General features: G+C 44.2%; 1 protein-coding gene across 2 annotated transcripts in view; it reads right to left on the bottom strand.

The window, feature by feature from the left end:
* The window catches only part of sema5a (sema domain, seven thrombospondin repeats (type 1 and type 1-like), transmembrane domain (TM) and short cytoplasmic domain, (semaphorin) 5A), a 145,899-nt gene that overhangs the window by 26,135 nt on the left and 94,212 nt on the right, over nucleotides 1–25,552 (bottom strand). For both annotated transcript variants that reach the window (XR_011308562.1, XM_069667533.1), the window contains exons 13-16: nucleotides 22,466–22,647; nucleotides 20,212–20,355; nucleotides 15,401–15,548; nucleotides 2,996–3,221 (exon numbers count right to left, since the gene is read on the bottom strand). Coding sequence is in view for 1 of the 2 variants with exons in the window: in XM_069667533.1 (XP_069523634.1) it covers nucleotides 2,996–3,221; nucleotides 15,401–15,548; nucleotides 20,212–20,355; nucleotides 22,466–22,647 (700 nt within the window). In the remaining variant the exon portion in view is untranslated. The remainder of the gene's footprint in view (nucleotides 1–2,995; nucleotides 3,222–15,400; nucleotides 15,549–20,211; nucleotides 20,356–22,465; nucleotides 22,648–25,552) is intronic.

Below are 25,552 nucleotides of genomic sequence, written 5' to 3'. Positions count from 1 at the left end.
GGTACGGCCTGGATCTTCTGGTGTCATGTATAACTTTTGTTATTATTTGGAACTCTATAAATATAACTGATTGATTAAATTTCTGCTCTGTTTGTGAAAGGACAGACTGCTGCAGACTGTTAGCACAAAAGCTAAGCAGTGGCAATGAACTGTATAGTTGGATTTTTCATGTTTTGTGTGTTTTTAGCTTCCTGTTAGCAACAGTTAGCTTTGCCTACTTTAACTGAGTGAGTGAGAACGTTCTCGATTGCTCATCCTGTCAGTCATGCTGGTTACCCAGCTAGAAATTTGTTGTTCTAAGAACGTTCTGAGGATGTTACGTGCGATGTTTGGGTAATGTTTTGAGCGGGAAGTTTTTTATTTGGTTCCCAGAATGTTCCTCTTAATAGTAGTAGATAATGTAGATTAGTAGATCATGTTGGCCAACGTTATGGGAACATTCCCTGCTAGCTGGGTAAGCTAATGGTTGGCTGCAGTAAAAGTTGGGAGGAGAGAGTGAAGTTGGATAACAAGTGATGTCATTAACTACCTAAACTTTGGGCTATTTAGTAAACTAATGTTTTCCAGCCATCCATCATCTATACCGCTTATCCTGTTCAGGGTTGTGGGGGGCAATTTTAGAGTCAGTCTGAGCTGAGATTCGAACCAGGAACCTTCTAGCTGCGAGGCGACAGTTATTCAGCAGCCTTTTAGGACAGAAGCCAGGGTTGTGTGTCGTATTATTATGGAAATTGTTGTATTTGTTTAACTGAAAACTGCAGCCTGATGCCAACAGTAAATCTTTATCTGTCGACACACCTTTGCATTTGGGTGCTCATCATCTCAGAGGCATCTCGGCGTCCTTTGCCCCCGGTACTGGACATCAATAAACAGCAGCACCGTTGGCTGTTATTATCCTGCTATGGCCTCTCGCTTTAAGCAAAGTAAACTGATGTGCCAGGGACTCAGGCACCACATGTATTTATGAGAGGTGGATGTAGGAGGACATATTGGAAAAAAGTCATGTACACACTCACACACACACAAACAGATGCACAAATCCACCCACAGGCAAAACTAGCCAAAACGCACGTCAAGCTGCCCACACACACCCCCACACCCACAAACACACACACACACACCAGTGCTCTCCAGATGGATGGCATGTTTGATAATGGTTGAAATGAAGGAGTGGATCAGCGGAGTTTGTCATCTTTTTTGACACTCCTACTAGAAATTAATCATTTTGAAAGTCTGGAGATGAAAAATCAACGTGGGACAAGAGAAGAGGAGCACACAGAGGCCAAGTACACCTCAGCCGGGCTGCGTGTTTTCACTCGAGCTGAAAGAAGAAACTGTTTCATATTCAATAAAAGAGCGACATCCTTGAGAAAACTGTTTGTAGTAGGGAAGAAACTTGATTCACTGGACACATTTTGAGTAAATATATTTTTGATTTCATGTAAAAGTTGAATTCAATTTGATTTGAGGTAATGTAGACCAGCAGCACTGCCTGCAGTCATGTAAATAACTTACTGCTTAAAGCCAGTATAGATGGAATATAAAGCATCATGACAAACGCCTGCTGTTTCATGAAGTCTTCTATTAGCAGGGAAATTATAACTTCCCTTACAAAAACAGAGAAACAAAATAGGTCTAAATGTGACCTGCAGCATTACAGGTGCATCATTCGCACCTTAATAAGCCGAGTTAACAGTGTTGATTAATGAAAACAAGACGTTTGTACACCTGTTGCTGAAGCTGCTTATACATCACCTGCTGTCGCATGTATGTGCTTATATTCCACACAGCAGACTGACACATCGCAGAAGTGTCTGCTGAACCCACAACCTTTGCTTTTCAATTGGTATAATTAACACTCATGTCAGGCTTCTGGTGACAACCTCTAATGAAACACATAGTGTCTGTTACTTCCTCTCGCTAATCAGGAACAAGACAGACCTACAAAGCTCAAGTCTTTGTTCGCTAATGTCTTGAATGTGCGGCTGTCACTCTTCTGAAGGCTTTGAGTCTGCCGTAAGGTTTCCTTTATGCCTGACGGTGCTCGCTTAAAACCCTTCAGGAACATTTAAGCGTCGGCTTCAAAGTGCGGAGAGAACAACTTGTACCAGCGACTGCACCGGAGGGAAGACGGAGATTAATAATCAAAAATGAGGAGGAAGAGAGGGATCAAAGGAGAGAAAACCCCACTGATAGAGTACATTAGGGCTAACCCTGGTGGTTACCGCAGCGTGCAGCATGTGAGTGTTTTAGCGGGAGACCACCCGGAGACACAGCAAAGTGATGGGAGGCCGCCGCAGCTTAGCCAGGCGCTAACTCCAAAGCCCTAAAAAAAAAAATCCGCTTTTCCCTCTGAGGCAAAGAGCAGCGCCATAAACAAACTTTAACTACTGCATCTGTATCTGAAGCCTCTTTGCTGTGGTGCCGCGCCACCCTGCCTGTCTCCCCTCTAATATGGATGCTTCCACTTGACAACATAAACAACTTGTCAATTAGCAGCCTGTTTGTACAAACATTTACAGCGTTTAATTCACCAGGGGAGCGGCTGACTGAGGCTGTGTGGTGCTAGCTGGGACGAAGGATAAGGAGTGCTTCTTTGCAAGACTGTAATTTGAGTTTGTGCACACGAGTGTGTGTGTGAGTGTGGGAGATGGCTTGGGAGAGCTAAATTTAGTTGTAAACTGCTGATCGGATTTGTGGATTGGAAGTTCATTAACATGTCTGATGCTTTGATGAGCTGATAAAGTCGAGGAGGACGAGAGAGTAAACACGAGAGCTGATTAAGATGGCGCTCCTTTAACATTTGCAGGACAGAGAGGAAAGAAAGATCTAATGAACAACAGGCACACACAAAGAAGGGATGGCTTAAGGCGAGGAGGCCAATAAGAGAGGCCTGCTGAGACGCAGGAAGCCAGTTGGAGCACGATAACAGAGAAACATCCAGCGGCTAAGATAGCAGGAGAAAGGGACCATCTGTCTCTGCGTCTGTACTCACCATCAGTGGAGCAGCCTGTGGATCCGTCGCTGGAGCAGTAGCGCATCTCGATCCGCTGCCTGCCAACCTCTAGCAGGCTGGGGTCTGGGATGCGAGCTTTGCAAGTGTAGCGGAAACGCTGCTCGTAGTGGCCGCCGTTGTCGGAGATGTTGACAGGCGTCCAGGGAGTCCAGGGCGTGGTCTTCTTCAGGTCAGGACAAGGCAGGGTGTTGCACGACTGGTACTCCTGCAATCACAGAGACGGAAAAAACATTATTTTATGGCAGGCACGTCTGCAGGCAGGTGAATGCGCCACGTCTAGCGTAGGAGGAGATAATCACAAATCATTAAAGCAATAATTAAACATGACAAGCTCAGTCAGAAATTCATTTCCAAAGCATAAAAATAGGCAGGACAATGGCTTTTGAAATTCTCAGCAGTGACTAATATGAAATTAAAGAGCGTATTTTACGAGGAAATAAACCGCCTTTTCCAAGCTTTCATCATCACTCATCCTTGAAAGCCTCTTGATTCCAGTTTTGGCTGCTTAACTACGCTGAAAGTTGCCAGATCCAACGCTCATCCCCCCCCTCTAAAATAACCCGTACAAACCGACCAAGCCCCGTCTACCTGTCCCAAACACAGCCGTCCACTCTGCCCACTGTCGCCTACTGAAGATACATTCCCATTAGACCATTTGCGGAACAAGAGGGGCGAACAAGCCAGGCAGAGAAGGTCATTGATCAAGTTTAATTTATAACCAAGGGGGAAAGGACGGAGGGCTTACGGAGAAGTTGACAGAGAAAGTGGAGAAAAGAAGGCAACTCTTTCAAGCATCTGCATGTGGCTTTGAGAGCCGGGCAGTAAAAATGAATAACACAGCGCTGGAGCTCCAACAGTTTGATATGTGAGGCTCATTCAGAAGCGCTATGAGTATATATTTTGCCTCCACTTCTCTCAGCCGACTTCTATTTGCAGTAGCGGATGGAAAAAAATAGTCCGCGTCTTCCGCGGTGCTATATCCGACGATATGATTCACGGAGATAATAGGTGGGTAATAGGCAGGCCAGACCCCCTTTTGTGCCCCGGATAAATAAATAAAGAGGCGGAGGTGGTGATACGCGTGGAGGAAATGACACCGCAGAAGAGAAGGTGAGACGGCTGCCATTTTCCTCACACTTGTTTATTTACGCTGAATGGGCCTTGAGTGACTGCCAGACCTTGACAAAATAAGATAAGAGTTCCTTTCTGCACATCCGTCAGCCTGTCACATGGGACGGGCTGACAGGTCAGCTGAGGGGAGCTGCGCGGTACATTATACAGTATGCGGCTCTATTTTTCACCAGGTTCCCTCCTCTTTTGTGCTCCCTCTCTCCGCCCATCGATCTATCTTTATATTCCTTTCACCTTCTTATTCACACACCGTTCACAACTCGTTTCCCGTCGGCTCGCTCTTGTTTCTTTTTCCCTCTGTATCTCTGCTTCATCTCTCTCCGTCGCTCCACATCCACCCTTGTTTCTGTCTCCCCCTCTCCCTCTTTCGCTCCTCCCAGAGGTACCAAGGTTAAAAACACAGGGAGGATTTAGATTCTGTTAGAGCCCCGTGATGAATGAGGGTGTCACCTCCACCGCACTTCCTGCCTCTCTCCATCTAGCGCAGTAATCATCTCCGGACATTAATATTTAACATCATCACGCATCGCGGGCCGGCCCTCAATCTGTGATTATCAGCCAATAACGGAGAGGAAGTGAAAAAGAGAAGAAAAGTCGGCCTCAGCGTCTCGCCGCCGCCCGCAGCGACAGACATCAACACATGGCATGGATTGGGGGGAAAGAGGCGAACGATCTGTGGGTGTTTGCTGTGTGAGTTGTTGATGGTGGCCAAACACAGTAAATATTTAATGAGGCTTGTCTGGTAAGCGTTTTTTTCCTGTACTCTCGTAGGATTAGTGTCGATGCACAGGGCTAAGGAGATAATTACCGGGTTTAAAGCTAAACCTCATTCAAGGTCTCCAAAGGCATCCACATCAGCTGCTGCTTATCTGCGGTTGAAAGCAAAAGGTGGTCAGTGTGTGTAACAAAGACGCCCCCCCTGACTTTACATAAATATTTGCTGAGTTTTAAATGTTTCTTTTTGTTGTGACGCAGCGAAAAAATGTCACCTCCGCAGGACTCCAAAGACTTTTAAATGAAACAGCCTTAAGGAGAAAATACTTTAATTTAGTTGAGCTGCTTTAAACTCACAAACACATTTAAGCCGTGACTTGACAATTCATTTAATGGGGTCACTCTAAGGAGCTGTGGTGGATTTGTAGGCGATCTGTGAAATTAGGTGGCAAACCAGATAATAGGTAAAATTAAAGGATCTTTATTTCACGAGTTTGATCTGTTTGATGTAAACTTAGAGGCTGCAGTTTTTACCAATTTGATAATTAACACACTAATGATGATATGAGGACTACCTGTATCCGGTTGCTCTCTCTGCTGTTCCATAACACTTCATAACATAGTTCTGGTAGTTAAATATTTGCAATTCCAACTGTGTAAGGATTAAGCTCCAGATATAGGCAGCAACATGACGGTTTAGCTAAAGAGTTTGCTTTATTTATGTGACTAAAATTGATCTGATTTGAACACTTTTGATATTTAAAAATACAACCGCAGGGGAACGCCGGGAGGACATGTGGCCAAAACTGGCCAGAAACCACCTGATGAGAAGTGGTACAGCTTAATCTGATTGAGAAGAAGATATGCGATACGATACGCAGACGATACGTGATATGATACACAGACGATAAGCGATACGATACACAGACGATACGCAGACGATACGCGATGCGATACGCGATATGCAGACGATACGCGATATGATACACAGACAATACGCGATGCAATACACTATACGACACGCAGATGACACGCGATGCGATACACGATACAATATCCAGACAATTTGCGATATGATACGCAGACAATTTGCGATATGATACGCAGACGATATGCGATATGATACACAGACGATATGCGATATGATATGCGATATGATACGCAGATGATACGCGATATGATACACAGATGATACGCAAAATGATACGCAGACGATATGCGAAATGATACGCAGACGATACGCGATATGATACACAGGCGACACGCGATATGATATGTGATACCATACGCGATACTTGGCCCATGGTAATGATAATATCGCGATTCTGTGATAATTGATATTTTGCAAGAGAATCATATAATGATACACCACAACATATGATTAACTGAAGAACACAAAATGACCCCTAAAAAGGTGAAGCGCAGGATTATTGTATTTATCAACTCCAATTTGGCGCCAGCCTATTGATAATTTTATTGCACGAGTCAGGATGGCGATTATTCCCATATCGATATTTTGTCCCACCCCTACAGCTCAGCATTGCATTCAATAACAGATGTTGAAGGACAGTGGCCAGTTTATATTCCCTTCCTGGCATCTTCTGGTTTAATATCAAAAACAGTCTCCCCGCTTTAAGAGAGGAATGTTTTATAGGGATTATGAATTATGCATTAGAAATGGACCTGAGGATGTGAAATAAATATCAGTATAGCTGTGCCCATAAAATTCTTAACCCCAGCACACACATACAAATAAAAAGAGTCCATTCAAATGACATTTAGAGACATTCACAGAGCCAGAGCAGTGAATAGGTCATCTTGGGCATATATTACATGTTTGCCATTTAAATGCGCCTGTGAACAAAAAGAAGCAGCTGTGGTGTATTTTAATTAAACTTTGATGAAATATTTCGGCTAAAGACGCTGATCAAATGAGCTATTTAAATGTTTCATCTCATTCTTTCCACTCGATATGCTGAGCTAATAAAACAGAGTAATAAAAGTACAAGAAAACAAGAGAAAAACAGGAAACACTTCCTGCACTCTTCACTCAGCCACGCTCACATCTCAATTTCGGAGGAATTAACCGAAAGTGAAAACATAGCGGAAAGCAGTCGAATGTGACAAGTGGCATGTGGAACACAAAATTGGATTCAATTAGTCTGCTGATTTCGACTCATATCTACTCTCCCCCCCCGGCGAGAGAGGCGATATGCATTATGGGCAAATGGAGAGCAGCGATTTTATGCTGTGCAACACCTTTAACAGGCAGCTGCTCGGAGACGGGCGGCACGGTAATGTGGTTCTGGCCGCAGCTCAGGAGAGCCGGTGTGGGAGAGGGGCCTGATAGTATCTTTACTGCCTCGCACAAACAAGCTGGTCAGTATGGAAGCAGTGGTCAGGCTGTTTTTGTGCAGGCGTGTATCAAGATGACTACAGAGTGAAAGTTTGACTTGAGGCTGCCACTCCGGCTCTGAAATGTGTGTGTGTGTGTGTGTGTGTGTGTGTGTGTGAAGCGCGTGCATGCTTATAACTTTATGCATGGCTGAGTTTGGGATTCAGGCAGCTCCTATCTCATTCAGTCTCCATCCGCAGACCTTTCTGCTTATTTTTCAGGTGTGGAGGGGATACAAGCTGAGGAGGAAGCAGGGCAAAAGAAGCAGGAGAGAGAGCCTGAGTGCCTCATTCCGTATTTTTATTGCAGAATGTATGAATGTAGAGTGGAGGGTGAAAAACATAGTATATCTTTGCTTCTGTGTGTGTGTGTGTGTGTGTTTGGACGGAAGAGAGTGTGTACGTACAAAAGGTTCTCGGTGGTGTGTGGCCAGCTGTGGGTGGTGAATAATAAGGAGTCGTGCCTCTCCAGCTTCCTACCATCATTACACTCATTATACTTCTTATTGGGCTGGGAGAGCGTGTGTGTGAGGGAGAGGAAGTGAGGTGAAGTGTGTGCGTCGGGGTGTATAAGGAAGTATACACACTAGTACCCCGACGTTTACGCGAGTGGTCCAGATGTGAGAGTGACTAATCCTCTGCAGCGCCGACGTCTTTATCTATTGTGGTCGAGTCCGCCGAGACGGAGGCCTAATGTTCCTCAAGTCTCCGTGACACATCAGTTCAATTAGCAGCGCCGACCAAAACACACTTTGTCAAACAGCGACTTCTCTCTCTCTCTCTCTCTCTGCCTCCCCACCAGTCTGACTCCGTAATGAAGTCGGCCAGGAGCAGGGCTCGCGGTTACACGTCAGTGCACACACGCATGCACGCGCACACACAACCGACGAAAAACACCGCACAACACAACAACACACAAATGTGTTGGCACATCACTCTGCCCACACTACACTGGGTACTTAACTTTCATTTCACAGCCTGGCTGCACAACTGAATTTCTCGCAGGTAAATAGAACAGCCCTCAGTGTCATTAAGCAGCTCTGCGCATCGTCAGCTCTGCATGGCCCATATTTAACTTATCTAACTCTGAGAGAGGAGTCGAGACGTGCAGTTCAGCCGAGAAGAAGCCCTCCTTTTTGATCCCGCGATGTGAGAGATATCTGATGTACTTTAGTGTACAGAGTAAGAGAAAGCACAGTGAATGATATCCGTTTGAAGACCGCACATCTCGGAAGCAAGGCTTCTTTCATCTACAGCTAGGAATTAAAAGAGAATACCAGCACGCCATTTACTCCTTGATCATCTCAGTTTCTCTCTGATACATTTAGCTCGGCCTAAACTACCATCAAATATGCAAAACATTGCAGACGACACGTATGTGACGTTGAATAGAAAGTAGTGACTGACGGATGAAGGTAGCGTGAAAGCAAAAGGTATTTAGTCTCTAAGCACCAGTTCAGAATTTGCTACAGGAACAAACAAACTGTTACTGTGAAGTAAATGTGTGAACATACAACACTAAATGAAGTCGTATCAAGAAGGTGGCGGCAGAACGTTCTCTATTTATAAGCCCTTAATTAGTCCTTGTTGTCGTTCCATTTAGAAAGCAAAACGTGAGGATTTAATGAAGATTTTCTTATCCAAAGTAGAACTTCACATTGGGAGCCGTTGATAACAGCACAGAAAAGACATGAAGGTGACTGTTAGGGGACCAAATTTTGCGGAATTTTGCAAAGTTTTGTTGTTTATATCCCGGCATTATTGAATATTTAACATACACCAATCAGCCATAACATTATGTGTCCCTTTGTCGCTAAAACGACCCTGACCCATTGAGGCATGGACTCCACTAGACCCCTGAAGGTGTGCTGAGGCACAAAGGCATTAGCAGCAGATCCTTTAAGTCCTGTAAGTTGCGAGGTGGCGCCTCCATGGATCGGACTTGTTCTTCCACCCACAGATGCTCGATTGGATTAAGATCTGGGGAAGTTTGAGGCCAAGTCAACACCTTGAGCTTGTTGTCGAGTTCCTCAAATCGCTCCTGAACCATGTTTGCAGTGTGGCAGTTCCATGAAGGGGTGTACTTGGTCTGCAACAATGTTCAGGTCGCTGGTACTAGTCAAAGTAACATCCACATGAATGGCAGGACCCAAGGTTTCCCAGCAGAACATTGCCTAAAGCATCACACTGCCTCCGCCGGCTCGCCTTATTCCCATAGTGCATCCTGTTGACGTGTCTTCCCCAGGTTAGAGACGCACACGCACCCGGCCGTCCACATGATGTAAAAGAAAATGTGATTCATCAGACCAGGCCACCTTCTTCCATTGCTCTGTGGTTCTGATGCTCACGTGCCCATTGTAAGCACTTTTGGTGGTGGGCAGGGGTCAGCATGGGCACCCCTGACCGGCCCCATATGCAACTTCGATGCACTGTGTGACATCTTTCTATCAGAACCAGCATGAACTTTTTCAGCAGTTTGAGCTACAGTAGCTCTTATGTTGTATCAGACCACATGGGCCAGCCTTCACTAACCTAATGCAGTCCACGACCCTGTCGCTGGTTCACAGGTTGTCCTTCCTTGGACCACTTTTGGTCGGTCCTGACCCCTGCAGACCGTGAACACCCCACAAGAGCTGCAGTTTTGGAGATGCCCTTGTTAAAGTCGCTCACATCCTTATGCTTGCCCATTTTTCCTGCTTCCAACACATCAACTTTGAAAATGTTCACTTGCTGCTGTTATTATGAGATAATGTAATTCACAACAGCCCTGATTGGTCTTTTGTTCACAGATGTATTTCCTGTACATTTGTTCCTTAGATGTCAGGTGACTCGCAGTCGGACGTCTAAACTGAGGAAAGACTCCGAGGAGCCAAATTGAGAATGCATGTTTGCTGTGATTAATTATTTTCTTGGAAGTTTTTCTTCGTTCATTTCTGCTCTGAAAGGTCAAGAAAGTGTGAGTCCTCATGGCTGATAAGTAAGCCAACATGAATAATAGAATACATAGATCCTTTCTCTCTTTTATGCTCATGAACAATAAGTCTTTCCTCATCAACCTGGCATTAAAACCTCGGCCAGCCTTGATAAACAGCATGCGGGTTCTACATGGTGCGTGAGCTGCATCAAAAGGGTTGAAATAGTGAATTATTTTCTTTTAAGCAACACTCAAATTTCCCCTCTTGACTCCCTGTATTATTAACTTCTTTTACAGAACAGCTAACCTTCAATGAAGGTTGTTGCTACTTTGTCTGAAGAGAAATCCGTTTATTTAATCACATTTATCTAAGGCTGGCTGACGGAGCACGCGCTCCTCAGTCAGGAGACGATGGGGTTAAATGCTGCACTCGTGGTGCTGTGCATCACCGCTGTGCCACCGGAGCCTCGCTTATTTATTTCCAGCCCAGATTTTTTTTTTGTGCCCTGCTCCTCTGGGGGTTCAAACCTGTAATGCAGATACGGTGGGAGGAGAGAGACGGACCTGTGCTCAGACTGATGAAGCTGCAGTCGTGTGGCCTTTTGCATCAGCAGAATGAGGCACCTCAGGACTAAATACTTTTACGATGATAAGACTGCTCAGGGCTTGAGGCAATGACACGCAGGGGCGACAGTAGGGCAGGTGGGATGGAAAGAAAGCACCTGCAGAGTTTGCTCTTTTAATCATGCATGTGGCGACGTTCGGTTGAATATTGAGCAGAGGCTTTTGTTTAAACTGAAGTGTCCTTGACCTGAATCGCTTCTAGCTTCACTTGAGCTACTCTGTCTGACTTTGTGCTGCGAGCTCCCTGCGGAGGGGGTATAAGCTTGGAGAATTTTGCTCCAGGGATCAATAAAGAATCAGAAGAAAGTAACACAAAATTGAATCGATGTTTTGCTCAGCGATTCACTTTACAACTAGTTGGGCGCGCTGACCTGAGACCGCTATCTATAACTTCAGCCCAGCTTTGTATACTTTCAAAACAAGCTGCAAAAAATTAGAGACATCTCTGTGAAACACCAAGCAGATGTTAGTTCATCGTCGTCGATTAATGTCTGGCAAACGCTCGGAGCTGACCGCAGGTGGCAGTTGCAATATCAAACCTGATAGCGAAACATGAAGCGCACACGTTTAACGTGCACCCGCGTCTAAAGACGTACGCGCCGCTCATCTTCTCAGGTCTCAGTCAGGCGTATGGGCTACAAAAAAAGTAGCTGTGCTGACAGAAGCTGCAACGTGTGTGTGATTATGTGTGTGTGTGGTCTCCTTCTGTTTAATTAAAACGCAGATCTGTCCGGGGGACGAGAACACAGACAGATGGCACATAAAAAAACTCAATCACACTTTTCAGCGTTTTTGAGGAGGGGGGGTCCTTGATGGAATTAAATGCACGCATTCTCATCATCCTTGATCTTCAAGTGCTGAATACAAATTGATATCACTGTTTTTATTGGCGAGGTGCAAGGCGTTACTGTTTCCTGTCTTCAACACTTGAGCTTTTACTTTGTAGGAGCTTAGAGCGCGTCGAAGCAGTTGTTGCATTACATTCGCAGCTGGGCCATAAAGCACCTGATCAGAGCTGTAAATGAACGGCAGCAAATGTTTCTGTGATCCGGGTAAATATGCAGCTTTAATACGAGTTAGCGAAGCTGTCAAAACAAAGTCCTCCTCTGGAAGGAGAAGGTGTTTGTGAAATCTGCATGTAATTACAACCCCGGTGGCTGAGGCGGCCCCAATTAAGTCCACGTTTTAATGTTCGGAGACAATGATGTTCGGTGAGGAAACAAAAGAAAAACAGAGCAGAAGTAAAAAGGAAAAAGAGTTTGAACATGCTGCTCTTTCCCGCTGACCCGTCTTGTCTCTCTTCCTTGTCTGTCATCGCTACAAAACTGCCCCCCGCTCCCCTGACAACAAAACAAACTATCTCTCGCATCTCCTCCTTCAGCGAGCTCGGCTCCACGCGTCAAAACACAGCAACAACTGCAGACAGTCAGAGACAGGCTCTCCCTCTTGGAAACAGCAGCGACGGTGTACTCGTGTTCCCTCGTGCGCGTCGTCGGTCTCCTCCTCTGAACGGGGCTCCTGAAGGAATGCCGCCGCATTCCCAGGATGCTTTGGCGAGGATAATGGCCGCTGCGCAATGACAGAACTAAGACAGCTGCCATCTGATGGGAATATGCGTGCATGTGAGTGAGGGAGAGAGTTACATGTAGCAGTAGATTATCTGGTGTGACTGCAAAATTGTTCCTTAATGGGAGGTCAGTCTTTTCATTTGGTTATTCTGCAATGACTAATGTGTCACAGCCAATTATCCGATATATGCTCCTGAGGTTGGAAGGTCTTATGTGGGATGTTTCATAATGCGGGCAGTGGATAATTTAGCACAGCGGGCCATTACACAACCTGTGGGCTGAGCTTTTTCAGCTAAGTGTGATTCAGGTCGTTGAATGTATTTTTAAAAACGTTTGGCTCGATTTTTATTCATTTTTTATCAAACAGACCTTTTAAATTTTAAAAGAGTGAAGGCCTGTGTCCAATAATGTATGACATATATTAAGAGGTCCATTTACAAACAGATAAATGTTTTAAAAATGAATAAACAGACACCAGTTAGACTGATGTTGCCCCCAAGAGAAAGATACTGTCAATCAAACATGACATAAATGCACATGCCCGAGCCCAAACAGGCCAGAATTGCGCCGGAGCTGGCCATATTGGAAATGCCAGGGCCGGCGTATCCAGAGGCAGGCAAAGAGGCTGAGTGCGACCGAGCTGAAGCCCATGGCTGAGCTCTATGGGCGGCCCGCATGACAAAGTCAGCTACGGCTATGAAGCTAGGCTATATGCTCCTCAGCGTAGCTAGCGGTTAAAAGCCATAGACTGTATAAATAATGAATGAGCTAGTTTGACTTTGTGTTTCCCACAGAGGAGATTCTGTTTGTGATGGTGACTGTCTGCAGGTTTTTGTTTTTTATGCGAGTAAACAAGTAGTGGACTCGCTGCTCGATCGCCAGGTGAGATAGCGGCGAGTCGACACATAACGGGAAACTTATAATGACCCATCTTCTCATCACTACGGTTCGCTGTAGTTGCTCCGGGGAAAAGCCAACAACTTCTGACTCCTATCTACTGACCTACGATTAAATAAATACATGTTTGCACAGTATACCTGCTACTTAGTGCTAAAAATATATCAATACAATAACACTAGATTTAACTCACCGAAAAGCTGGAGCTCAGACATAAATCCCACAGAGAGACAGATTATTTGTCCAAACTTTGAGTGAAAAAATCCCAAAAGGACAGGTGAAGTTAAGTTCAGTGACTGTGTGTCTGTGTTGACGTCCTGCAGACAGCCAGCGGTATCCACCTGTCAATCAAGTGAGCCGGCCCCTATAATTTAAGGCTTAATATAATTAAGTGTGTGTTACAAAAAAATTCACCCTGCGTACATGATCTTGAACAGTATTAGCTATTCGTAACAAAACAGTTTTTTGTACCAGGTTTATTTCTGATGTAAAAATGGGCATTTTCCATCTGCTGTAATGTTATTTCTTGGTTTCTCGAGTCAGCCAGTTTTTTGCACTTCCCCGCTGGCTTAATTTTTCAACACCAGAGGATGCCGCTTGGGTCTAAACCATAGACTGTATAAAAAGATGAAGGACATGACAGCTCCCTAAAAGTGAAGCCGAATCATCTCCGTCGCCCCCTGCTGACTGGCTGCAGTATAGGTCATAAAGCCCGCCTCCTCCATGTTAACAGATGGGACATGAGTCAAACTATAACATTTTAAAACAAATTCTTTTTCTGTCATTATAGTTAGTTCTTATCATGCTGATTTACGTCCAAGTGTTCATTTTTTTTACAAGTTTAGTTTCAATGAGTTATTTGATGCTGTAAAAAGGATGATTGACAGCTCTGTTGACAAACACGGCACCTGCACGGCCGATCTGTTCCGGATTAGCAGCGTAGAGGAGGAATGGCGAGAGGAAACGCAGATAAGGGCCTGTGTCCACTAATGCTGCTTTTTGGCAGGGAGCACAACCTCCAATTCAGGGCGCTTCTTGCCGGCGGTTACTGTTGCTAGGTAACGAAAGTTGTCTGGCGGCACTTCCTCTTCCCTTGGTAGTGACCGTTAAGTCTGTTTTAAAGTGCTCTGTATGCTTAATAATTGCTTTTATATATGGAAAATGTACAAAGAAAAGGCGTTAGCAGCACCTCTACACCTGGAAATTGTACCCTCAAAAAAACGAAACGATATGCTTCTCCTCCGCCGCTGTTATTGACAAAGTTGATATCAGAAGTCTCTAACGTTTTACCGGTAAGTTAAGGGTGTGTTTTGGTTAGCGGAAGTGGCTACAGCTACTCCAACCACTGATCGCTATTGTACAACTCTGGCTCCAAAGAACGTCCCCAGTGCAAGATGGCAGCTCCCGCCTTGGAGGTAATTTGGCTTCAAGTTTGTACAATGAGAGTAGATGGAGACCTGTCGTCCATCTTTATATACAGTCATTGGTCTAAACCCTTAATCTAAACCGGCCCTTAATAAAAGATTTAAGCATCGGCTTTCTTTAAACCCTCCGAAACTTGATCTGCTTTTCGCAAAGAAACCACCACAAACAAACACACTTTAAGGATCCCATGCATCCACAAGACCCTGACCCATATTCTTTAATCCATACACAAGAGGGACATGAGAGGCTACAGCTATCATGTTCATTCTCTCTCTTTTCTACCAAGACTCTGCCTGTGTGTGTGTGTGTGTGTTTGTGAAAATAACACCAGAAATAACACCAGCATCACATAATTCTGTCAACAAGGAGAGCGCTTGTATTTCAACACATCCTTGCATCATCCGTGCTTTGGAGAAAAGCTTTGTGGCAGAAAATAAGCCTATTCATATGTGGAGTGATTACTGTGTGTGTGTGTGTGTGTGTGTGTGTGTGTGTGTGTGTGTGGTATTAAATAGGTCTTGGTAATAAATCTGATGTCTACTGCCACTGTATAAATATAGCCAGGGGATTTGGTCGTGTTAGATGTTCCAATTTCATCACCACTGCTTGTTCGGTGCGTCAGAACGGCTCAGGCTGAGACCTCAAACAAAGAGCAGACGGAGAGAAAGACGGGTGTAAAGATGATGCGTGCGAGGGTTATTGTTTCGCGTGACATACCTGGCCACACCCGGGACAGTCGTTGCCGTTCTCACAGGTCCTGCGTCGTGATTGGATGCCTCCGCCGCAAGGCACGTTGCAGCGTTCCCATGCGGACCAGGCTGACCAGTAGACGTGCGGAGGGCAGGGCAGGTGTTCGTTACAGTACCTGAGAAGGAGGGAAGAGAAGAGGAGCAGGATGTTATTCTATTCAGTAAGATAAGTCTTTATTTCCAAGGCCATTGTTTAGCATTAAGAGCAAATATACGGAGTGATTAAGTAATTTATGACACAATATAACAGCCTCGTGTAGGCACTCAGAAGTAGAGTTCAGGCTTTAACCATTAAGTAAATACAGCTATAAGAATAGAAAATACAATATATCTTAATAATAGAAGTTATAATTTTTCACAATAATTAGATTTCAGTTTACATTACTTTGCTTTAGCATGCTTTAAAAAAGATAATAAAAGTTTATACACTGCTAAAGAAAAGCTATATAGGGGGGTTTAAGCGTTAAAGTGTTTCCTACGAGGCTTAGTGAGAACCTGCTTTCTGCCACCTGTAAACAAACATCTTTTACAGTCGGGCAACCACTCAAGAAACGACAATTATAAAGTCAGAAAACCAGCCGTCATTAAAGAATTAATTAAAACTTATTCCATTTAACAGAAGCACAGCGCTGCACTGCCTGCAAAGATGTAGCCAGTATGGGATATATAAGGAAACACCATCATAAACAATTTGAAGACATAAAAACAGTGTATATACAGCTCTGGAAAAAATTACGAGACCACTCCAAATGTTCCTTAAATCAGCATCTCTCTCTTCATGTCATGGCCCAACCCAGACGTGAACTCCATTGTAGGAGCCAATTTGCGCTCCGAGGAATATATGAAGGAAGCAATCTTTGTGTGGGCAGGTGTTCCGCCTGGAGGCTCAATAGTTTTTGACCACACACACACACGAGCTGCAGTAACTGGTGGCAGTACTCGCGTTGGATCGTTGTTTGTATTTGCATGTTCGAGTTTCAATGGACACAAAAAGGAGAAAATAAAAAGTGTCCAATGTAAAAGTTTGGACTTTAATTCAACAGCAATGCATCAGACCTGACAAGGTCGCGCGTGGTGTAGCACCTCAGTGGCTTAAAGCGTTGGCTTAGCCTCTACATTCATGTCAAAAACTATTGAGTTTCCGGGTGGAACACCTGCCCACGCAAAGATTGGTTCCTACTTATATACCTCGGAGCGCAAATTGGCTCCTACACCCACTGAAAACCTCCTGAATGTGATCAAGAGGAAGATGGAAGGTGACAAGACATCGAACAAAGCTGAGCCGCACCTGACGTCACCAAGGTTATCTCTTTGTGATCTTAACCAGCCGTCATTTTCAGCCAATAAAAGACCTACGTGAGAATTAGAAAAACGTATTTTGCAGTGGTTTCTCTGGATCACCTCACAAGATTATAAGGACAAAGAAGTTAGCATAATTAACATGCAACATTAATAAGTCAGATATTCTTCGTCTTTCTCTCTGCTCTTGTCTCTGTTAACTCCAGAGGGAAGTATGTGGCCTTTTAGCTGATAAATGCTTCACACTGTTCACCAGCTACATGCTGACTTTGTCCATCTGCTGTTTGGTGCAGGGTGGGTGGTGTACAGCACAAAACAATGAGCTGAAAGAGTAAACCCTTCCACGTTACTCATTCAATCCAATACAAAAAGACGACTGCAGTTAATATTGGACCGTGTCATTGTAAGGTTTGAAGGGTTAGAGCTTCATCTACACTGGATGCATACATAACTGTGTCTTTTGAGCCGCCTGTGGAAAACTGAATAGCCACTTTATCTGACAGAGCACTAAAATTAAAATGCGAAGGGCACTGCAGACGTCACCACACTACTGAAACCTTGCCACTGAGCTGAAATAGCTACAAAGAGTTCAAAACCACAAGAAAGTGATGTCTGAAAAGGCGTGTAAACTTCGCTTTAAACAAACCCCAACGTTTGACTTTGATGTGGCCGTGGAGTGCAGGGAACACGGGCGCACTGCGGACCAGAACGTCTGATCGAGACCGGCCTGTGGTACGTTTCTATGCATGAAACGAACATGGAAGAAATCTAAACAAACCTGCATATGCATTAATTGAAGCAGCCTATTAAAACGGCCGCAAAGATGCATGCATCATGTGTAATTGCATCGCTTTACAAGGCAGGATTACTGCGACGTCTGAAATACTTAATTACTCAGTCCTCATTATACAATAGCGACAGACGATTGCCAGCCTTATTAGAGCCATATAATTTATTTTATAACTTTGTCGCATACTATAAAAGTGCTTTCATTGCTGTTTTGTTGTGTTTTGGCACATGGCTGCCTTTTGAGGAAAATTGAGTCTTCTTGCGTTAAAATAGCTTTAACTTTTATACCCTTCCTCTAGAGAGGCACAGGCTGGATTTTTCCTTTGTACTGCTCCCCCCAAAACACTCTGCTGTTATCAAGGCAAATCAAACGCTACACTCAGTGCACCCTGGTTGTTAAAAATCCTAAGAGTAGAGTGTTCTTTTCCACTTGTGCTAATCTGCACACTTGTAGTGGGTTGATACAGCCAGGGAGAGTGTTGATCCCGTCTGGCACAAGCCATACACACTGCAATACGAAGATTTAAAGCTTTAAAATCATCATCATACACACTCTAATCATTTCAGACAAGGTGTCTGGCTTTCCTCCATCTTATTCCTTTTTTTTTCTTTCTAAAAATCATGCTGAGCTTATCAGACTAAAGTGCTGCTAATTACCCGCTAAAGGCTGAGTAAGCAGTGTGGACGATGTCAGTATGCTAAGGGAAATGCTAACAGAAGGTGCATAAACGCAGGCATTAACCAGCCAGATTTAAGCCCGTAGCACTGCCGTGCACAGGCCCCGGTTTCGGAACATTTGCCTGATCTTTAAAAGCTCAGCCTGCTGCAAACAATCAGGGCCAAACTTATTGGACGCCTGTTGGCTAAAAGAGACAGAAAAGAGGTGAGCGTCATTTTGCAAATGTGCTGCCCTGTGCACGTGAGCTCACGCCGTATGCACGCATGTTGGAACATAAATGTGCATTAATCCTAACAGGGTCCTCGAGGAACAAAGTGAGTTAGGAGGCTTATTGCAGACCGTCCGACACCTCTGAAAGGAGGCCTGCGCCCCTTAAAAATAAAAGCCTTTCACGGCATTAAAAGAATCGTTCAGTGAGAAAAAAGTGTCAGCCCTTTTCATGCTGTGCGGATTAAAGCCTGAACAGAAGACTTTACCTATTTCACACATGGCTGAGTATAAACAACAGATGTGGTGGAAGTTTTTGGACACCGTCGCGCTTGTTGAGCATCAAATGCAAACTTTTTTTCAAGCATCGGTTATATAGATGCCCGACTCACCTGGATATCCTCATATTGAACGCACACACATTTTCTAGCATCCCCATCATCTCTCTTTTTCTCCCTCAGGCGGACACAAACTGACACAGCATAATTCATCTGTTAACACATGTTCTCTTTCCATCTCTTACACATATCCTCGCAAACTCCTCTCCCCTCACTCCTCCTTCACAAAGCTCCTCTTCCAGCCCTCACAGCTGGCCTCTAACTGGCCTAAGGTGTTTTTAATAGCTGAACAGAGCGAGCAGTGAGAGCGGGAAGGGGAGATGAAACAACGTAGATTACAGCTCGGAGAGAAAGAGAGAGGGGGTGGAAACAACCTGCCCTGCTGGCCTCCCGTCGCCTTTTCTACTAGCAGAAGCGTTTGTTTTTTTTGTGGTGTGGGTTAGTGAGTAACTGAGCTTTGCCGGCCACTCCATCTTTTTTCCCAGGAGCTCCTGGTGGAGCAGTCCTTCAGAAAAGGACACCTCCACCAGGAGCATCAGTGAGTAAGAAGCGGGAGGGTGGAGAGAGGAAATGAAAAAGTGCAGAAAAAGGTGAAAAAAGAAGGATGTAATATAAGGTTCATCCTTGAAGGCCATATCCAATTACTTGTCCATCGCAATGCTGCTTTCGTTGCCGGGGCAACGCTTGGCAACAATTTATTTCTCCCTTTCCCTTCCCTGTACCCTCTGAACTGTATTTATTTGCACTTTTTCTGCCTCCACCGCTGGTTAGCGGCGGGAGATAGATGAAAAACATCAGCACGGCGCGTCGCTGGGTAGCACTGGACACAGAAGAAGAATGCCTCAGCTCATTACCAAACACAGACTCTCTATTAAGCTGGAATTATAATGTAATAAAGCCAGTCGTCTAATTCGCAAACACCACGGAAGCTGTCGCAGATTTCCCTAAGTCGTTTTCTGATTTGGCAACTGAACTAAAGTTTAAGATAACCGAGCAAATAGAGAAAAGTTTCACTGTGAGAACGCTCATCTGTTGACCTTTTCTACCTGGGCTGCTTTGTGCTGCTTCACAGTCGCTCTCCTTGAAAAACAGATTTTTTTTTTTCCCTGGCCTTGAAGGTTGCTTAGAAACCACACAAACATCTTTAAAAAGGCGATTATTCTACGCCAAAGCCTCCAAAGCTTCAAAACGCAGACTCTGCCTGTGTGTGAAAGCCAGATAATTACCCGAGCTCAGGCCTCTACCCCACTCATTCCTTAATTGGCTGTCACAAAGTTGGACAGAAGTGCGAAAAAACCAAAAGAAAAAGTCACAGTCAAAGTCATACTTCTTAACTGCAGGTCGCAGATTATTGAACAACATGCCGTTAAACTTGCACAGGAACCCAATCACACGTTAACAGCCTGTATTTGCTTTAATCAGTACATGCGAATGAGGGTATGAACACGAGGCTGTGTGTGTGTATACCTCTCCTCGCGGTTTTGGCCGACGCACACTCGCCCGCCGTGGCGAGGGGTCGGGTTGCTGCAGGAGCGCTGGCGGACCTGGAAGCCGATGCCACAGCTGGTGCTGCAGGGAGACCAGGAAGTCCAGGGAGTCCACGCTCCGTTTCTATGGAGACACACATAGTGACATCAGTCTGAGATACTACAGCCACAGAGGGAAGTGATGTTAGCAAGGTCATAGCAGGAAGAGATCACACCACGAGCAATGTCTTTCTTTTCCGTGTAGGAGGTTTATGGTTTTGAAGAAATGTATGTAAAAAGTTTCAGATTTTGAGACTGTAAATAAATTATTAAGAACACATAATGACACAGAAGAAACACTGTACATCTTCTGACTCACAAAAGATGTTTTTGGTCTTCTCTCTGCCAGATTCTGTTATCTTTATTATTCGGCATGAAATAAAAGCATGGAGAGGGAACTGTTTCCTCATCATCGCCTTCACAGATTAAGGGGCGAGAGCTCTGGATATAGCTCTTACACGAAACTTGGTCGCAAATGATGAATAATTGAAAATGCATGCTCATTTACAGGATAAGAAAAAAATAGGAATTGAATTATGAGATGAAATCAGAAATGGCATAGAAGGAGGGAATCTGTTCCGCTGATCCTGTTAAGGGTCGCGAGGGGGCTGGAGCCTATCCCAGCTGTCATTGGGCAAGAGGCGGGGTGCAACCTGGACTGATTGCCACTCAATCACAGGGCTGACACTTACGGTGTGTCCAAAACCGCATACTATCATTCTAATCATTCTAATCATACTAATCATACTAACCGTGACGTAAAATTGAGTATGTCATGCGTTCCCATGTCATAGTATGCAATTTTGTGTATGCGAGAAATGTATGCCTGGATGTATACTAGATCGGCCCGGATATTTGAGTATGAGACGGGAGCTCACGGGTTGTACTCAACCACCCCAAAATGCATTGCGGCTATTCAGCTTCTATGGCGGAGATGGACCGGAGATCAGACCGGACATATGTTAACGATTAAGTCACGTGATACGGAGAAGACGGCTCTGAGTATGATGCCACCGGCATCCTAATAGTCAGGTTAGTAGGCAGTATGCAGTACATACTGTTTGAGTATGTAGTAGGCAGTACGTTAGTATGCGGTTTCGGACACTTTGACACTCACACCTACAGGCAATTTAGAGTCACCAATGAACCTAATGAGCATGTCTTTGGACTGAGGAAGCTGGAGTACCCGGAGGGAACCCATGTATGCACGAGATAACATGCAAACTCCACACAGAAAGGTCCTCTTTGTTCTAATGGATTTAATCTAGGGCTGTCCCGAATACCTTTTTTTGAGCTTTGAAGCTTCAGCAGCAATTACCCGACTGTATTTGAACGGATGACGCACTGATCGCAGGTTACAGCTCCTGCTTGTGTCGTTCACAGCCTGTGGAGACGGAGTTTATAGTAACTGTGCGCGGAAATACGGACAGATCGTGACCTCATTGAGCATGAGAAACACACAGATCTGTGTTATATCTCATCTCCTAACGTCTGTGTTTAAAAAGGAAAAAAAAAATAATTACCATGGCAACGATTGAAGCTTTGAAACATGGGGTCAGCCCTAATTAGCCGTGAGGCGACAGCGCTAAACACTGTTTGTCACACTGTAGCTACGTCATGTGACTTGCTCCGAGTGAACTAATCAAGGGGTTATTTTCATGAACCCAGTGCGGAAATATACAGTAGAGTGGATTAATTGATTATCTGATCAATGGAGAATTAATCAATGACTATTTTGATGAATAATCAACACTCCAAGAGATGAATAAAGAGAATTATCAAAGCGTCTCTGTTTCTCCTGTTTCATTGTATATGTAGCACCTTGGGCTCTGGTGACTTGTGAAATGAAAACAATGCCATGTTTATCCCAGTTTTAGAATCACATGTTGAATCTTTCATGCGGTTATGTGTCTACAAGCTGTGTTTATCAGGCAGAGGATTGATACACAGGGGCAAACATCCCAATTAATTTTAAATCTGAGTGTTAAAAGCTGTAACATGTCGGGTGAATGAGTGAGAAACAAACACCCCGCCCGTTAGCCCCAAATGACTGACACTGAATAAGTAACAGGAAAAATTAACAGTGTTTATTCCTGATGAGAAGGTGTGAGGATGCAAGGAATAAATTAACAACATTTATATCCTAGCCTTCAGAGGCTCTGTATACAGATTCACAGAAACATGCTTTAATGTACCTGGAGCAGTTTGCGACCTCCACACTGATGCCGTAACACAGCTGTCCTCCACACTGAGGGGCGGGGCTGTCGCAGGCTCGTGTTCGACACAAACAGGACCCGGCGCTGCCTCCGTCGTTATGACTACACGTGGACCAGCCCGACCAGGCGCCGAAGCCTCCATCCACGGTCACATTACGGATCTGTTAGGGCCGAAAATACAACGTTTAAGAGTAATGGCTTTTCTCAGACAGCGGTCATTGCATTAGAGCGATGCACTCAGGAATGTGTTGCTCTGGGAGACGCAGCCCTCATGCAAACAGAAATCAATTTTCAACAAATGGATGCAGAAATAACTGCATTGAATCATCTGCAGCGTCCAAAAATTGCGCCGTTATATGGACAGAAATGGGCTGTAAACACGAGGAGGATGTATGAAAATTGTCTCAGGATATGATGAGCTTCAAGAGTATAGCAAAAAGAGAGATTCAGAAAAGGCCAATTAGTGCCGTGAATGGACACATTCGAAGGACAGCGATACGAGGAAATAAAAGTGGCAGCGTAAATAGATCTCTGAAGCAAAACAGAATGAAACAGGAAGGCTCGGATATTACAGGAGCTATGAATTACGTCCCGGGCATAGGAGCTAAATACAAAAAAGGCACAGGCGTGAGATTCAGAGCTGCAGATGATATGAGCCATGTCGATTGTACATTACAGGGTGATTTAAAAATGCACTTTCATACAGGGGAAAAAAGAGAGTGTGATCATCAGCTGCTTTGGCAGAGGCAGAAATAAGGTCTGCCCTCCGCTCTTCTTGGTAATTGAACTCGGCCGTGGGCCTTAATGGGGGACGCTTGGCTAAGACAGACAACATTTGCATCAGTGAGGCTGCCTCGAAAGCAAACAACAGAAACTATCCAAACTCATTCACAGCTGAGACAATTCATGATAGTTTTCTCTGGGTGTGTATTTGTCGCTAAGATAAATACAAATATATAAAAAATGATTTTACTGGTGAGAAAAACATGTAATTTTCTTTATTAGAATAGGGAGAGAAGCAGGAGAGGACTCCAGGGACGGAATGATGAAAAGCCCTCATGTTTTATGTGGATTAAAAGAGAAATAATTTATTTTTCACAGACTGAAATAACAACAGCTGTCTCTCTCTTTTTTATCTAAAGAGCACAGTAACATCATGTTTTTAAAGTGGGGGTTGATTAAGGCAAAGCGGGCTCCCTACAAAAACGTTTATGGAGTAGACATTTCCATTTCACCTGAGTGGAAACTTCGACAAAACATATGGAAGAGCGACTTGTTCCTTTCCCTAAAACCGCACAGAAACTAATTTGTGCTCGTTTCCGTATAGACTTGAGACTGTGGTGCCAGATGGCGTTTGTGAATAGGTTGGTAAAGCGTATCTCCTGTCTCTGCCTACAAAAAGTAGCACAGTGTGCACGCCCTCGACTGGCCTCAAGCTCCACACTTCCAGACGTGCAGCCAGTTTTGCCTTTTTCCAAAACTGTTAATGGGCACATAACTGTGACAAAAAAACACAGGTTTCTTGTCTCGGCATCAAATGTTGGAAGCAGATAGTTTCCCCAAATTGTATGCATCTCCCAGCATACAAAGCTATTACTGTCAAAGTTAATTCATGCTCCCTCTTAATGGATTGGACCTGGTTAGACCAGGGTTAAGTGAGTAAATACATAGTCCATTACTTGTGTGGGAAGCGGTATGTGGCCCAGTAAAAATACATAACAACTACAGGATAGGTGGTTACACTGCTGCTTGAAACATTGCTCAGATGCTGCATTTAATATTTCATTCCTTTAAAGACAGTTAGCTTAGCATAGCATAAAGGGTTAAACACCTAACAGAACCTCTACAGCTCACTCATTTACACATTTTTGCTTAGTGTATCATATAATGAGTTTCATGTGAGACAAACATCATGTAACTAAATATAAATTAGATGTGCTGGTAGGCTGGTAGGAGGTTTTCAGGTCTTTATGCTAAGCTAAGGACATATCCCCTGGACCAAGTTTCATATTTACTGAACAGACATGAGGATGGTATCAGTCTTTCTATTGCCTTCTAATCTATTGAAAGAAAACCTTTGAGCATATTCGCCTTAAAGTTAAAATATTCCTGTGAAATATGTATGTTAAGAAGAACAGTTAAGCTAACTAGTTTCAGTTTAAGATATTTCAAAGGTATGACAATGTTTGACATAGTAATGATGAAACTAAGACTTTAGCATTAAAAATAAATGTTGGATTTTAGATATTTTCCATCCATTCAGATATTGGGTGGGAGTCATAGGGTAAGTCATGATACGATACGATACGATGCAGTATGGTACGATACAGTACAGTACGATACGATGCAGTACAATACGATATGATACAAGACAGTACGATATTATACAATACACTAAGATATGATACGATACGGTACAGTACTGTACGATACGATACGATACGATACGATACGATACAGTACAATATAGTATGGTAAGGTATGGTATGGTATGGCACAATACGATACAGTACAACACGATACGATACAGTACGATACAACACAGTACGATACGCCACAGTACGATACGGTACGATACGGTGCGATACGGTACGATACGGTACGATACGGTACGGTACGACACAATACGCGATACGTGGTCCTCAATAACGATAATATCATGATACAGCGATTCTGCTATAATTGATATATTGCAAGATAACCACATAATGATACAACACGATATCTGATTAACTTCTTCTCCAGCCAATTAATTTCTGTTCCCGTTACCCTCACTCATGTAAAAGCACCACAGCGAGGAGTCATGAAGTAGTGGATACAGTGTCCGAGTTTCTGCCAGCACTCTGCTGATAGATCCCACTGGTTTATCCGTAGCTTTTGTGCCATATTCCTCTGAACATGAAGAAGCCTCATGAAAGGGTACAGACGCACACAGCAATAATGCCTGAGTAAAAGCAGAGCCACGCTGAACTTGATAGGCGCACCGGCCATCTAATACTGCTCCCAAATTTGGTGTGCGTTAAAATAAATGGAAAAGCTGTTTTGCTAATGAACAGTCTGTCAGCA

Source organism: Semicossyphus pulcher, unplaced genomic scaffold (genome assembly GCF_022749685.1).
Source record: "Semicossyphus pulcher isolate SPU_LCO1_2020_fin unplaced genomic scaffold, fSemPul1.0.p SCAF_18, whole genome shotgun sequence".
In the NCBI taxonomy this organism is placed as follows: domain Eukaryota; kingdom Metazoa; phylum Chordata; class Actinopteri; order Labriformes; family Labridae; genus Semicossyphus; species Semicossyphus pulcher.
This window is presented reverse-complemented; position numbering and strand designations above follow the sequence as displayed.